This window comes from Anser anser, assembly GCF_964211835.1.
Source record: "Anser anser genome assembly, chromosome: 2".
Taxonomy (NCBI): domain Eukaryota; kingdom Metazoa; phylum Chordata; class Aves; order Anseriformes; family Anatidae; genus Anser; species Anser anser.
The window spans coordinates 91,549,083-91,565,852 of NC_139721.1; the positions used below are offsets into that span (position 1 = coordinate 91,549,083).

General features: G+C 37.9%; 1 protein-coding gene across 4 annotated transcripts in view; it reads right to left on the minus strand.

Moving 5' to 3' along the window:
* Positions 1 to 7,037: 7,037 nt before the first annotated feature.
* LOC310895432 (uncharacterized protein) overlaps positions 7,038 to 16,770 on the minus strand; it is a 32,081-nt gene continuing 22,348 nt past the window's right edge. For 2 of the 4 annotated variants that reach the window (XM_083826817.1, XM_083826815.1), the window contains one exon: positions 7,041 to 10,661. In XM_083826817.1, coding sequence (XP_083682943.1) covers positions 9,842 to 10,636 — 795 coding nt within the window. In that variant the 5' untranslated portion in view covers positions 10,637 to 10,661 and the 3' untranslated portion in view covers positions 7,041 to 9,841. Of the gene's footprint in view, positions 10,662 to 11,249; positions 12,153 to 16,770 lie in introns of those variants that run through there. The other 2 variants (XM_083826816.1, XM_083826818.1) reach the window with 2 other exon arrangements.

The window sequence follows — 16,770 nt, forward strand, 5'->3', positions numbered from 1 at the left end:
AAGTGCACAAATCCCTAAGTTAGCTCATAAGCTGTGAAGTTTCTGACTTTGCAACTCACACCAAATTTCACCATGGTTAATGTTCTTTGGAATAATCACCTTTTGGAGTGCTTTAGCTTTTATCCCTTTTCTAAAGCTGAAGTTTCCAAACTGCATGCTGCACAGAAAAGTATAAACCCTGGAGGCTTGAAAAAAGCCCAGTTAATTAAGAAGTTAGAATTTATTAAAAAAAAAAATCTCAAGTTTTGAACCTTAGAAAGGACAGTGCTACTGGATGTTTTGTTGTTGTTTTTTAGTTAAAAAAAAAATAATCTTTAAGCTTTCTGACAAACAACTACTTTAATTTTGAATCCTTTGTTCTATCACCCTGTCTGTAATCCATAATGGTAACTCCCAGCACAATTATGCATTTCAAGATTCACCTTCCTCACATCATCTCCTTGTATATAAAAAGGCTCAAATGAAAAAAATACCAAAGAAGGCGTGTATTGTTTTTCTTGTTTTTAATGAAAGAACGAACCTCACAGACTATCCAGTTCCCACAGGGGCCTTTTTTTATGCAATCTTAATGATAATTAACTGACAGTGATTGATGTCCAGTACTGAGGTAATAGAAGATATAACTATCCTCTTCTATCCAATTCACTTTTCTTACGAGTTCTTGTTTATTTCAGAATAACATCAAATAAGTTATTTGTACAATTTGAATTTTGCATTTAAAGTTCATCTAAAACACATTTGCTGAACTGCTTTGCCACCTTATTGACTGGGATTTCATAGCCTCAAATTTAATTCTGTGTTATGTTTACAGAAGGCAGCTACTTTTACATTAGAGACTAAAGAAAGCACTCACATACATTTAAATACATTTTGTGGCTAGAAGTATTTCTACTGGAATATGGGCCCAAAATTTTTGAATATGTCCACGCGGAATTTTGTTGAAGAGAACATGGCTCTTTTTTAGCTTAATTTCAAAAGACTGTTATCACTGTAGACATCTTAGCGGTTTTGGTTTTTTTATTTGTTTGTTTTGGTTTTTGGTTTTTGTATGTTTGTTTTATATGAGTAATTAACATTTACAAAATCTATTATAAAATCACCATTGCTGAAAAATTCCCAGAGTTTCACAATTTTGATCTTGTAAAAATCTCACAGCATCTCATATATTGTAAAGAATGACTACATGACATAAGTACATTTTATGTTTTATCCTTCAAATCCACTGTTTTAAATAATTGTTTCCATTATGCTAGTTGTGTCAGCTTTAAAATTTTGTATATATATCAACTATTTTAAAAGCTTTTTGAAGAGGTCTCTTACTTTACTGGGAAAATGGTCCAATTTGAAATGTATGTTACACAGAACACCTCATGTTTTAAATTTCTTCATCTGACAGGTGAATTCTCTCTAGTATTTTATTCACTTGTTACATTTAAATGATATTATTTTAACTGCTTTTCTGAAAGACTCTCTCTCATTTATTGGTTAAAAGAAAAATAAGGTCTTTTTAGACATGCAGCATTCCCTTAACAGTTTCATTGCCCTTTCAGCTTGTCATCATATACAACAAAATGTACACAAAATGCATTCCTTGGGAGTTGGAGCTTATCACAGAGCAGTAGTTTCAAAGTGAGTCTTTTATGCCATTTGGCACCCTGAGGATGTGAAGTGACACCCCTGATCTCTCAGGAGACATATCACTGATTTCTTAAAGGTCTCAGTGATAAAGAAATTACTCAGTTATTGTATTTTGTAAATTCTAGCTCCCTTCTCCCCTCCAAGACAGAAGTTGTTGTAAATCTGCATCTGCCAGGGCATCAAGGCATGTTCAGTTTTTGCCTACCTTTATGCCCTCCTTGACAAGAGTAACAAATCAAGTTCAAACATCCTGCACAGAAGGGTCCTTCACTGAGTCAGACACTGCTAAACCCAGACCACTGGACAAGACTTCCATGGAGGTCTATCAACAAGTCTCAATCATCTGTACAGGTTATTGCTCAGGGACAAGGGACACTTCTTTCAGCCCAGGGGCTTCCTGCTGTCACTGAAGCATTCTTTTCCAATGCAATCAGTGGTCATTTGACACATGGGAGACCTCCAGGATTATGGACAATAAACCTTCCCCATTATGAGAAGAACAACTAATGGACATGAATCATGTATTTTCAAGCAGTAGAGACAATGGGCAATACATAAATACCTCCTCACTTAAATGATTTTTGAAGAATGCTTTCAATAAAATAGGTTGGAAAATGTCAGTCTGTGCACACAAGAGTATACCTTTGCCTCACACAGAAGTGATATGGTCCCACTGCTTCAAAGACAACTACATATGGAAAAAACAGTTGCGGGAAAACCAAATATGATTTGTTGTTGTTCTCCTCAACTGAGGTAACAAAACAGAACCAAACAATTTTGTGTGAAAAGAAGCCTTCCAACTGACCTGACTCTAAACACTTCCTTCTCAAGTACTGAGACCAAAGCAAAGGAAACAACTGTACTCAAGTCACAATGTAGGAGCAGGGAGAGGCATTTTACCCTTCACCCTACTGACTGGCGCTTGGATGCAAAAACATCCTCTAGTGAATCCTGTTGAATTGAATGCCCCCTGCCCTCCTTAGGAAAGGATCCTGGCCATCAAGGAATTGCATATTTCAGTCTCTGGCCCAAATTCAGCTGCCTTTTTTTTTTTTTAATCTAATGAGAAACAAAACTAACAGAGGCTGGGGGACTTCACATTAAAGTTCAAAACCCAACCGGTAAAGGTAGGAAAAGAACTGAGCTCTGTCAAGTCCTAACCTCTGTGTAGCTGCTCTCTGTGCTGCCTAGGTATTCTTTTTTTTTTTAATTATTATTTTTTTAATGTTGAAAACTTAAGTCCACAGAGTGAGGAAAAAAGAAAGGGAAGGGTCTTAATCTCATTGTGTCTCGTGTATTGCTAATTTAGAAGAATGCATCCAAAGTAGAAGTAGGCACCTCAGTACAATGAAACTAACAGAATCTGCATGCACTGAAGAATGATGCAAAAGGATAGCTGTAAATTATATTTTTCAGTCCATAGTTTCTGACCACCATGCCTGAAATTTTGGAACAAGTCTTCTTTCCAAGCTCCTATTGCATGTGCCTGCTGTGCAGGCAATGGAAAAACATCCTACCAGCTACTGATAACCTGGAGGAGACCAAGAACTCTGCCTCTGTTTTGACTCCAGGGTTCAGTTTGAGGAGCTGAGGTTTTACAGATGAAAAGCAGCAGAGATGTTCATTTCTGTTTTTTCTCAAGTACATGTAGTTGAAGGAACAACACACGAGCATCATTGCACTACCTCTGGAAAATTTATCTTCAAAACAGTAGTATTTTGCTAAAAAATAATTTTAGATATGACTGGAAAAGTTCTCTCTTATCTGAAGTAGGATGCTAACAGAATGATATGAGTGTCTGCTCCAATTAATGAGAATGGAGTTTGTTTCTTGGGAAAGGTCCATCTCCCTTTGCCCCACGGAGTCTCAGCAAGGATCTAATGCAGCTTGAAGGCTATTAGCAGGCAGGCAAACAGCCTCTTCCCAAAGCAGACAAAAAACAGTTAAAAGCACAGCTAGTGTCATGACTCCCTATATCCAATTCTATTCTTTCTGGGCATACTGCTTGCTAAAACAATACCTAGTTAGGTCCAGATATTCAGGCATCCCTGTTATGCCCACTCATACAAACACCCATAAATTCTGAGCCAATGTTACTTTGCCAATACCTTATATAGGGAAACTAGAAAAATGGAAAACAGCCCCTGTGAAACTTGGTGATTCATCTAAACAAGTTTCGCTTCAGAAAAGACAAATTTGTACCAGTCTGCAGCCCAATTACCTCAGACAAATCTGCCATGATTTGTAATTATATTATTATTTTAAATTAATCCATCCATGAATTACAGTTGTCTTTTTGTTTATTGACTTGTTTAGACTGGTCTAAAAAAATGAGCAAAGCTTTCAGCCATTTATAATAAAGGCAAAACAACTAAAAAGACCTTTCTTTCATTTGCATTAATGAGTTCATCCCAAAATATATATGCAATAATATAGGAAATTAAGTTATAAATGTAGGGATGTGCTCCAAGTCACCATAAAAATCTGCATGCAAATGCATAATAATCACAAATCTACATTATTACAATATTAAAAAATACCTACAATTAAATTATCATGTGGAAATAATCATAATGTTATTGGAAACTCAATTATTGTGGCAACCCTTGTCGGGGAATTAGCAGGCTATGGCAAAGGCAAGTCAGACCTGAATTCATCAAATATATATTATCACAATATTACATGTTCACTTCGATTCCATGCAAAGACAAACATCCTCACTCACCAGTATCTGCTCAATGCATTTGTATTATTCATGAACAACTCTGTGATCTATTATACATACAAAACTGATTGTATGCTGCTTGCCAGAGGCTACAATGCAGAGACACAGAATTAATTTTATTATATACACATGCATGATAATTGTGTAGAATTCGGTCAAATATCAAACTCTGCTCCTGTGCTGCATTATTTTACTTTCCAAAAAAGAGGTCTAAGGTCAGCAGCAATTTCTCTTTGGCGACAGTGAAACTTTGTCATTTAGAGCAGAAAGTTCCTGGGTACTAATGAGCCTGGAGCTGTGATGAATGGTCACACATTCCCTTTCCTCTCCAACCCCCACCCATCAAAGGGAGACTGTAACTTTTATTGAGATTCTCAAGAATTCATTGCCTCTCCTGCACACAGAAGTCACTTTGGGCTGCAGACTTAGAGACTTCATTTGTCAGAGATGAAGGCAACACTTTTGGCTTTGGAAACTTGACTAAAATTTTGTGAGAAGATGATCAGTGCAATTAGGGAAACTTGTTTTCAGATGTAGTTTTATTTCTGTAGGAGCTCCTGTTATTTTCCAAAAGTTTTGGTAAACTCTTCAGAAGTGTTTTCACAGGGCCATTTTCCCTGCTACAAGTTTTCATTAAGACTAAACAACTACCTGCAACTTTCTTCAACAGCGCAAGGAACTGATAGGAAGACCCTTTTCTTCTTCCAAATCTTTTGCCAGGATGACAAAGAAATCAAAAAAAAAAAAAAGTATAATGTTTTAAGACAAAAGGAGAGAAATGTATCAAACCTGAGAAGTGAGTTGAACACGGTGCACCACCTCAAAGATCTGGGCTGCATTCAACTGTTAGCGAAAGCCAGCAGGACACCTTACTTCAACACGTTTCAGATTAGGCAAAAGCTAGGTTGACTGGGGTAAGTGGCATATATGTGAATTTCAGAAACAGTAATTACTGTCAGTCATCTTCTGAGATGGGCATTGATTCCTGTGCACTGCAAGTACACAACTCACCATAGTACACATTTGGCTCCAAAATAGTTGTTTCAGGTATAAAAAAGAAAAAGCACTTCCTCAGAGCAAGAAACCTTCCAGTATACCATTCCCCATGCTGCACAAGAATCAAACTGAAATATTTTTCCTTGTAGTCCCATTCACTTCCATTCTCCATCCACCTTGCAGATATTTGGCTATCATATTTATCTGAATCTCTGAGCTTTGATGTTGAAGAAAATTTACTCCCCACCCCGTACATTCAGAGCAGGGTCCTATTCGCATATTCCAAATATACTATTATGTTACTGCACTGCTTTCAACAGTCATAAGCAGAATATGAACTCCACAACATTTATAATCTAGTTTCCCCTCCAGTCTACTCATCAGCCACATGGAGATTTAAACATCCTCATCTTTAAATCTTTTTATAGTTAATGCCATGCCCAGAGTCAATAATTTTCTCACTCCAAGAACAATACCAGATGATCTGGATTTAGTAATGCACAGCTCGCAAGTTCACGACAATATCATAAATTTGCTATAAATAGGTAAGATCATCACTGTTCTAATTAAGTAATCTGATAGATACAAAATCTCAGGAAGAAGGAAGTGAGCTAATCCTTCACACAACATGATGCTCCATCACAAGAGGTAACAAGTGAATAAAATTGGCTTTTTTATCTTGACAGATTCATAGCCATCAACAACAGAAACAGAAAAAGTCACAGCTCTGACCAGTCTCCAGGTCAGCACCCAAAATACCAGAGGTGCAAAGCAAAAGTCTTTGCATTAAAGAACTGTCAGTAATGCATTCTGCCACTAATTGTTTATAATTCCATTCTGTTCTTAAAGATCTGGTTTTTTTTTGTTTGTTTTTGTTTTGTTTTTGTTTTGTTTTGTTTTTGCCACAAGCTACATCTTCTTTAGTGATAGCAATGACTCTGAGGGTGCCAGCACCTTTTAAATATCTCATTCTTCCACAATAAACACACTTACTTTCTGCCATATGAGGCTTGCTAAGCAATTAGTTAATCAGTGGGACCTTATGGCTCAGGCAGTGTCATTTATATTCAACCTCTGCTGTAGAAGTAGGTAACAACCTGTTGGGTAATAGATTTTCCTTGAGATTGTTAGCTCAACATGCTCTGACACGCAGTAAGATAATGGGGAGAAAGACCCTACTGAAATTAATTAGTCACTATTACTTGAAACCTCCCAGTTCTTATGTACATATAAGAAATTCCAGTAGCTCAAGCTTATACCTCTGATCAGAACTAAATTCATGTGGTTTGGGTTCAGATAAAAATATAGTTTAAGAAATTTTAGTTGAACCTTATCCAAACTACCAAACCTCTTAACCATAAAAGGACATTTAAATAATTGAAAGGACATTTTTATTAAACCTGAGCTTGTAACTTTTTCTGGTCTGTCTGAGAACATCTCCATGGGTTACTCATGATGGCACTTTCCCACTTCATTCCAGCTGCTAACATATAGAAAAAATATAGACATAACATATAGAAATATAACATATAGAAAACATATAGAAGAGCATAGCTGTTAAGCCACATTTTCCAAGCTTGTAAAATATGCTTATTTAAAAATCACATAACTTTCAATTGGTTTGCCCAACCCCAATTATTAGTAGCCACACTAACACCACCAGCTAAACAGCAAATTGTTGCAAAGACAAGTGTTCTTATTTCATCGATTAACATTTATTTTGCACGTATCCATAAAACACTACTTGAAAGACCATGCATACACAGAACAGATCTTGGCTTCATTTTCATGCCAGCTATCAGACAGCATTGCTCATGCACAGATCTCTTGGCATTTAGTATTCACAGTGCAGAAGCATCTACTGATTCTAATAAGGATCAAGAAATCTTATCAGAGGTGTTGTACAAAACAAAGATTGTCACAAAGCACTTACAGTTGTACAGGTTGACAACTCAACTATTGCTGCACTGTGTTTTGTGTGAGCAATATCTTTCAATGTTTTTCAAGTCACCTTTAAAACAATTGTCATTATAGGTATAGATAGCAGCATATAGCAATGGATAGGGCAATACTACAGCAGCTACTGAGGTAAAATAGCTACTTTATCTTTTGTTCTCATACAGAAAGTTCAATGACATGATAGTATTAGCCAAGTTGAATTTAATTCAGAAGAAATAAAATTTATTAATTCTTCTTCAGACACAATTTATGTCAAAATACATCTTTCAATCTTCTTCCTAATGGGAACAATCCGACACTTGATTTCAGAATTTAGTAGTTTTGCATTTATTTAGTTTTGAGAGATGTGCCCCTTCTCCAACACTTCTTTCCCCAGGAGACACAACCTAATAGTGGTCTGCTTGTGTTTGGTTTCTTTCACTCTTAACCAATGAATTTATTTATTTTTATTTTTTTTTTTAGTTCAAACATTTAAAACAAACAACCAAACAAAATCTTTGCACATCCCTTTTGGCCATGATCATCTTTCTTTCCTGGAGGGCAGAACAAATTACTTCTGAGCTGAATTTAGTATTTAAGTATTCTTTGGTAAACCTGCATTACTGACAGAGAACAGCCTTCCCAAGACTGAGCTGAGAGCTGGGCGGGTTCAGAACACAGGAGTAATGTCTCCCAGTCACATAGATCCCCAGCTTTCATTTTTGCAGCCCACTAAAGGTCCCTGGCAACCTAAATCCCCGAAATGAGGCAGTACAGAATGCTTCTTCAAATATCTCCTTGATGCCAACGATGTTTCTATGGTAATTCTGCATACAAAATTCCAGGCTTGTGCTGTGTAAGAGACTATGCAAAGGCCCAAGGAGATAAATAAGCCCATCTAATGTTGCACATACCCAGGGGGCTTCCATAATTTTGGGTGCAAGGAAATACAAAGATGGAACAATGACAATGTTGTGCTGCACTTCAATTGTTGAATTACTTCAATACCTTGCTCACAGATGTGCGCATGTGAATCTAATCAACCAGCTCCTCATAGACAGCAGAGATTATTTTGAGAGATTATTCCTGCTTCTACTACAGGAAATGAAGTGCCAACCTTTCACGACCACTTGTATATAGGTATATGTGCATACACAAACACACACACATCCTCCCTCTATTAGCACACAAAAAAGACAGGAAGAAAAAGTTTCCGATATATAGCATACTATTCACAGAAGAATATGACCTCTAATAATAGACTTGCCTTTTCATGTAAGGAATAGATTAAAAAAAAAAAAAAATTTGCTCACCTACCAAAACATTCCTAACAAACAACAGGGTAAAAGAAAAGGTGGCATCATCAGAATTGCATATGTGAAGAAAAAGAGAATTTTCCATACCACTTTAAGTCCCAGAAGAGGAAGTTTTTCCAATGTCTTTTGTTCTCAAAACATTTTTGCTTCAGATTCTAAACCAGCACATTCAACTATTCAATTTGCTGTTCAATAATAGGGACACAGATTGCCTTTTTAATGCATACAAACAAACAAACAAACAAGTTGTATCTTTCTTCTTTAATTTTCCCTGTGTGTGTTTGTTACTTACTGACATCAAATTTCCTGCAGGCATCCTAACCTTGCAATTGGAGAAACTGCTCTAGGGTTTTCCAAGTGTCTAATACACCTGGATAAAAAGTGCTAATTGTAACCAACTTCCATTAAATGACAGCAGTAAGGCACGAAATATGCTTGATTTGCAGACACTAGCGCCATTGGGAGTTAGCAGCAGATTACTAATTGTGCAGACCTTGAACATTCCCCTGGCACTGACAGTCTGGGCTTCTAACATAACATCAGATTATAAAGCCTTTGTTTCTAGCTTGCTTTCCTAAGGAAATAAGGCTTAGGCAATTGTGCTGCTTCTCTGTACATGTATTTGAGTGTTCTACCTTCCTGCAATAATTTCTTGTCAAGATAAATTTTGTAGGAGGGTAGAGGTCAGAAGCATAAAATGGCCTTAGCAGTTTTGTGAAAAACAGGCAGCTGGGTAGATAACAAGCCTGAGCTTAAGTTCTTCAAATATCCTGGCTTTCTAGGCTTGGGTATCCTTGAGGAGACAAAAAAACAATTCTGCTGAAGTTCCTTTAATGCTGAAAGTCCAAGGGTGATTTGCCATATCACATATTTAACGGGCTGCAGCTTTGGCATCAGATCACCTTTACTGATCACGTGTCAGACTTGGTTGCCATTTTTTTTTTCTTTTTTAATACATTTATTTACTTTTTATATCCTGCTTCAGCTTAAGACCTCAAGTGTGCATCAGCCATCACCTTGCACGGATACAATCTTATTCCAGCTTCCTGCAGAAAAATTCAGGGGCCAATGCTTTACCTTCCCCTTTCTCTTGTTCTGCTGTTTCTGCTTCTGTTCTCCACACACGTGGGCACATACTCTTGGCTAGGAGGACACCACCTTATGGCATGCAAGCTTACTGATGGCTCCAGTGGCATTACAAAGCTCATTTCTACATGCAGCAACATGATTATGGAGAAGGTGAGGGCGAGGCTGAGTGAATGTGTTTCAACACTTCTTTCTTGATATTTATTACCATGCCATAACATTCCTGCAACCTGGCCTGCTGCTGCTCCAGCTGCTTGTGCAAGCTCCTGATCGAACGCAACAGTAGAAGTCTTCGGTACATAGCTAGCTGTAGCCAGTACTTCTCCTTTTCTTCCTTTTTCTTATTTTCTAAAGTCTTCGTTACTTTTGTGGTCTTCATCCAAATGGCCAGGCGCAGACTGCAAGGGGCCACAACGCCCTTAGTGCTGCTCCCCGCATACTGTGTGCTGGCACCCTGCATATGGCAGCACCCAAGGTTCTTCACTGCCTTGGAGGGCTCACCAGCCACCTTGGACACCTCAGGGGGATGTGGTACCTCCAAATCCTGGTTGCAGTCGCAGCAGAGGCTTTTGGAGCACAGTAAAGTAATGTCCACAGGTTTACAGACTGCCAAGGGGTACGAGGAGCCCTCTGCTGGTGCATTTACAGCTGTCAGCTGGTACTTTGCCAACCCAGAGGCCCTGCTCTGTGCCTGGCTGCCACTGATGATCTCTGGGCCAGCAAGGGCTTTTGCTTGGGCCACAGCCTTGCTAGAGAGGACAGACAGTCTTTCTGGCACCACTGAACTTCCCTTGTCTTCATTAAGGCTGGCCAAAAACAGATTGGCAGGGCAACCAGGGGATGCTGTTACAACATCACAAGTGGGAAATGGGTCTTCCTCACTGTTATTTTGGATCTCCTTTTCATCTCTTGGTATTACATCTGCTTTCTCAGCCATTTATTGCATGAGCTACAGAAACTTTCTGTGAACAAAGTGAAAGCGAGAGGATTTCATTTCCACATACACACATGCATGCACACAGCAGCCCAGTGCAGAGTAACATTTGAAAAAAGAACCTGTCCTTGTATTTAACCAATGGACCTATTAGTTTTCTAATAAAGCACAACCCTTGAGTCACTTCAGGCCATTTCTTGTGATTTGCATTGGATGTTCTTCGAGACACAACATTAATCCAATAATAATTAAAATGATATACTGTACTATTAACATTCTCAAATCTTTAAAGCATAGTGATCTACCCCTGCAGCACTGGCTGTGCTGACTAATTAAAGAGAATACAGCTGTAAATGGGTATTGTAAGCACTTCTCCCATTTAAGAACACAGCTCTAGCAAGTGTAGTTTGTAGAGACGGGCAAGTTATCAGGATTGATCAGCTCTAAAGAGAGGTAGATGTACCACAAACAGCAGGTTGCATTTAAATGCCCTCTCTTAGATCAATCTGTCTGCTAGCAGTTTGTTTACAAGATTGCCTTTTCCCCTCCTATTAATTCTAACAGTAGAGCTATATTAGTACAATGCTAGCTATAGACAGGAAAAAAAAATACTCACCGAGGTTAGTGGGGGAAAGAATAAGAGTTACAGTGCATTGTGTCTGTGCATCGTGTTTTCTTGAATATGAGTCAGCAAAAACTGGAACAGAAACATCACTGTGCAGAAGCAGGAGCAACAACAGCATTACTCAGTTCCACCCAGCAACAACACAGTGAATCCCAATCACTGAGAAGTGCAGGGTTGGCTTTTTTTTTTTTTTTCCTTCCTTACTAAGAAGATGTTCTTCCCTGGCATCCAGCTTTATGTCACCTTTGAGCATCAAAATGAAAATCAAGATTGGATGACACTACTTTTCAGATTCAAAAGCAAACACACCTGATCCGCTCAATCTACAGGGGGAAAATATATATGGCCCATCCTATTCCTATCAGTCAGCAAGGAGCAAATAGAGCACCAAAAAGAGGGTGAGGCATTCTGGACTCCAGTGTATACATGTTTTTCTTCAGAGAGAACAAGCTTAGATAAACTTTAGATGTATGAAACAAAAGTGAAACAAACTTTCAGTGCCAACTGAATGCTAAGCATAAAGGCAGTCAGAAGCTGCAGATTTAACTGTCTAATGTACACCCGTATTTAACTACGCTTGCCTAATCTTTAAGAAAAAGCTCCGCATCCAACTCAAGTATCCAAGAGAACAGCAGACTTTATCCACACCTTTGATGTTTAGAAAAGCTACCTTCAGCATCCTCTCTCAGTTGTAATGCCAGAGAAAAAATTCAAAAATTGTCTATCTGCATCTACAGAGATGAAGTTGCTCCAAGGCTTTCTCTACTCCATTCTGATAATATGAATAAAAGAACCAATACAAAATACCACGCAAAATCTTCCCAGAGCTGGGAAAGAGTGAAGGTAGATATTGTCTCCACTGCTACGTATGCTACAATAAAGATGACCTTTTTTTTTTTTTTTTTTTAATTTTTCATTTGTATTGGAGATCCTTCTTTCTGATTAATCTGTTAAATGGTAAATGGCATATAATTCTAATCTTGAACATCTGAACTCTAGCTAACAAATTCAGATTTATACCCCAAGGTCAAATTGAACACAGGTTCATTGTGAATTTATATATAGAGAGAGATATAGTATTGAATTGGTGAAATAACTAAACCTGCTGTGTTTATGTGCCAGATCATGCTGTAGATTATATAATTAATAATAGGAAGAGATTAATATACAGTGAGTCAATAAACTGCAAGGTTATATCTCACCAATTCTCATTTATCTGAATCATGAGTCGGGGTAATTGAAGAATATAGAATTAAGATACTAGGGATTTTACTTTATTATACTCCATGAAGGATCATTATAATACAGCATTGTACATGGTCTTTTAGCTTTGGGTGCTCTTCTCTCCAAAGCACTGCAAGCATATCTTCCATCTACAAAGAGGATAGCAGATGAGTGCTAGGTAGTACATTGTCTTCAGCTACATTTCTAACAGTGATAATATTGTTTTTCACTTCTAACTTTACAGCAGTTTGCTGCAAAAATAACTATTTTCTAATAGTCTAACGGGGCATGATAGAGCAGAGATTGTTTTTTCTTTTGTTTTTTAATTGCTGTACAGCTTAAATTTTTACAAGGCAAAAGTTTTACAGGTAGTGTTGATCTTTGAAGGGGGAGGAATGAAAAAGCCATTTTGCATAGCAAATTTGTTAAGTCAAAAATAACATTAATTTCTTATAGGTGTGGATCTGGACGGGATAAGTGACATTTGACACAATCAGCTAAATTTAGTTGACACAATCAACTAAATAAAACTACAAACAAAATCAAAACTCATTGAGCTAGATGACTTTTCATAGAATACAACTACTTCAGCTGAAATCTATGAAATTTAACATCAAGAAGTAGTCAGTCAATTGGATTACCAGCTTCAGAACAACAGAAATACAGTAAGATAATGTAATGCTAAAATGCAATAAAATGCAAATGGCATTTATAGCTGTGTGCATGCATGTTTTGTTTTTATCCTTTCTTCCTTTGTTCAAAATTTTCTAAAATTTCACCTGCAGCATCAGATGGATTTTTTCTAGATTCAGTTCCTGCCTGAAAGTAAATATATATCGAACATTTTAGATTTCAGCCAAAGATTGAGATGTTTGAGCAGTCTTATGGGCTTTCCAAAAAAAATAATAATAATAAAAGGGGGGGGGGATGAATGTGAGGAGGCTAGGGGACTAACAGATGCATTTGCCTTTTGTCCTATTGACGGACTGGGAAACAACGAACAAGAACACAGTACTTCAAATTGAAACATGTAAATTCTTGTTCTGAGATGATACAACAATCCCCTCCCCCCCCCCCCCCCCCCCCCCCCCCGGCCCATGACAGCTACCTTGACAAAATGACTCCTACAGGTCAGCTGTCTTATTTGCAATTCAGCAGTTTAATGGGAAACCTGAGAAGACCTGCCAGTACCTTCTGTGAGACACACATTGTGCCATTCCACTTGGTGATGAAACTTTTGGAAGTGTTTGCTGTTTTAACTGAGAATCTGTTGCAGGTAGATGTTGGATGTCTCTTGCTCAGTTCGGACTTGTTTTCCTAGGTAGTATCTGTGGGAACCTTTACAGGCAGAAGCTGCTTCACATTGCACAATGAATACATCTGTCAGCTGAGCACAATGAGCATTTCAGTTAAGTAAAATGAAAGCCAGAATGCCTCCAGTTGAGGTTCACTGCATTTTATTCCCACCCATTCAAAGGTAGATATGACCACAGAAGTTTCAAGATGTAAACCCTATGTATCTACATTCAAGCTGTCAGTCTTGCACACACCTACAAGGTTTATGCCAACAGAGGTTTTAATCCGTTGTCCTCCATCAAGTATCAGCTATGAGAGGTACTTGTCCACTTACAGGCGCAGGTCCATAAACATATGCCAAAGCGCTCTGTGCTTGCATGTTTGTGTGATCATGGCTTAGTTCTCACTGGCACATCTCAACATATCACACGGGGACAGGAAATAAATGGTCACAGGAGAATCTCTGCAGATAGTTGTGACAGTTAACCCTCCCTTTCTCTTTCCATTGTAAGGACATTCCCCAGCTTGGACAGTCATGAGGACAGGAAGATGCTTGGCCTTATAGCTAAACACAGTTATGAACAGCATCAAAAAGTGAGAAACATTGGTGGAGATATTTTATTGGAGTTACAAGACTGTGGCCTGGGAAGTTATGTTGTTATGTATTTGGGTTTGGGGAATACTTTTAACAAAGTAGTAAAAAATATCCTATTACACAATAGTGTAATTCCATATTTTATATTAATTGCTCTTAAAGATCAAAAGCCATATTCTGTCTGTTAATGTACAAACTCACGTGGTTTCCTATGAAATCGATGAGATCCACATGTGTATATCTGAGACCTAAATTTTTCTCCAAAGATTCTTTAAAATCCTTTTACAGGGCAGCAAATCATAGAAGAAAGTCATATGCTCCCTTTCTTCTGCCTCCATACCCAAACCAGACATGAGTTATTACAGGCTGCTCTGAATTACACTGGATGGTAACGGTACCCAGAGGGGCTGCTGGCCAGCCAGGGATTGCCATCGCTCAGCATGTGCCGCTCTCACCCTCATCCACACCTAGTCATTTCTGCAGTCCTCTCATACTAGCAAAGAAATGCAAAATAAATGCAGCCCAGCTTCACATGCAGTCCACTGATGATATCAGGAAGCACTCCACATATTTCAGTGGCAGGGACGATGGGACATCTCAATGGCCTTCTATGGCCTGACAGAAGGAAATTAGGTATCTGCACACATTTGCAATGCAATCATATGTGCAGATAATCTGGAAGTTTTGAAGACAAAAAGTGAAGTGAATACATGATTTTACCAGTGGGGAAATGTTCACTGGTTTCAAACATCAAAGTGCAGGAATTCCAGCTGACTATGTTAAAGACAGAAAACAGTGAAACAATCTGCCATGACTGGCAAAAATTAGCAAGTTTGCTGTCAGTCTCAGCAGAATTGACCACAAGAGGTGCAAATCTCTGAAAGAATAGCTCAAACTAAGGTTGAGTTGAGTTTGCAAGCTTGGAAATCTCATGACAGCAGATGCCAAAATGACCTGAACACTAGGAAGGGCTTGATGACAATTTTCACCACAGTATTTCAGCAACTCAACTTCTAACCCTGCTTGAGTCTAAATATTCCCAGGGACACAAAATGAAAAATACACTCATATGGTTTCACAAAGATATCCTAAAAGCAGAATGTGTTGATTTTCAAGGCAGCAGCTGTTCTCCCTATTATCTGTGTGGAAAGCATTAGCTTGTGATTTGAATCCCTGTTAACTAAGAAAAACGGTGTCATTGCCTAAACCAGTTAACTGTGTAAGTCTACATTCCCACTATCTGATCCATGAAGCCATCTTTTTATGTTGAAGAAGCCACAAAGAAGTTTCTAAAGTCTTGTTGTGAACTCTGGGATCTACTTCAGCTAGCACAGTAAGCACTTACCATTGCACAGAGACTGAAGTGGAAAGGGACCATCAGCAGGCACACGTAGCTGACATGGTGCCTGATTTTCCCTCATCTCAGCAGACAGATGTGTATTGCACAGATAGAGTGGGCATCAATTTACCCACTGAAATGGGTGGACTTCTTTCAATGCAAAGCAAGCTCTTTGTATTTCTAGAGCAGGTTAAGAAAGTTACACAGTGGAAAAATAAAGGAGGAAGACTTAGATGTTCACGGTATCTGCAGCATATACTCATAATGGGGCTGGGAAATGAAAATCTTTATACTGAATTCAAAGAAACATGAATCTTGAAAACTGCCTGTTTACCCCAGTTACAATTTCTTTTTCTAATGGAGAGAATATGCTTGTCTATAATTCATTACAATTGTACTGAAAAGGTAAAACGGATTATATGCTGAAAAAATGGATTGTAAGCAATACCTTCCTTTAAAAGTTAGAGTGGAAAAGAAATTCCAAAGTATCAGTGAAAGTTTGATTTTTTTTAATTTTTTTTTTCCACAATAATGAAAAGATTATGCTTTACGGTAGCAAAATTAAATATGACCTTCTTCAGTGTGATGGTGGTCTTGCCCCCCCCCCCCCCCTTTTTTAAATCTTTATTTTGAGGGGGCCTATCATATTGTTCAGAAAAAAAGCCTAGGAGATGGAGAGAAAAAAAAAGTAGGAAGATCACGTAACCTGAAACACTGTTACAGCCTTCCTATGGAGGAAAAACTAAAAAATTCTTCCTGCAGAAAAGATGGTACTTGAAATATATTTGAATAACTTCCAGTATTAAAAGATTTAAAAGCATTGCTCATATATTGTAAGAACTTCATGCTTAGCAGGTAAGTAGTGGATTACCCAACCTTGCCATTAGATATCAAATGTGAAAATGAATATACAGACAACTCATGTGTCTAGTTAAAATTCACGTCCAGTACGCATTGAGGGAAAAATCCTTTCTGCTGAGGAATACATATACAGACTATGTCATTTTTGATAATTGATGCTTATGTTTGCTTTCATTTTGACATTTGATCATAACTGA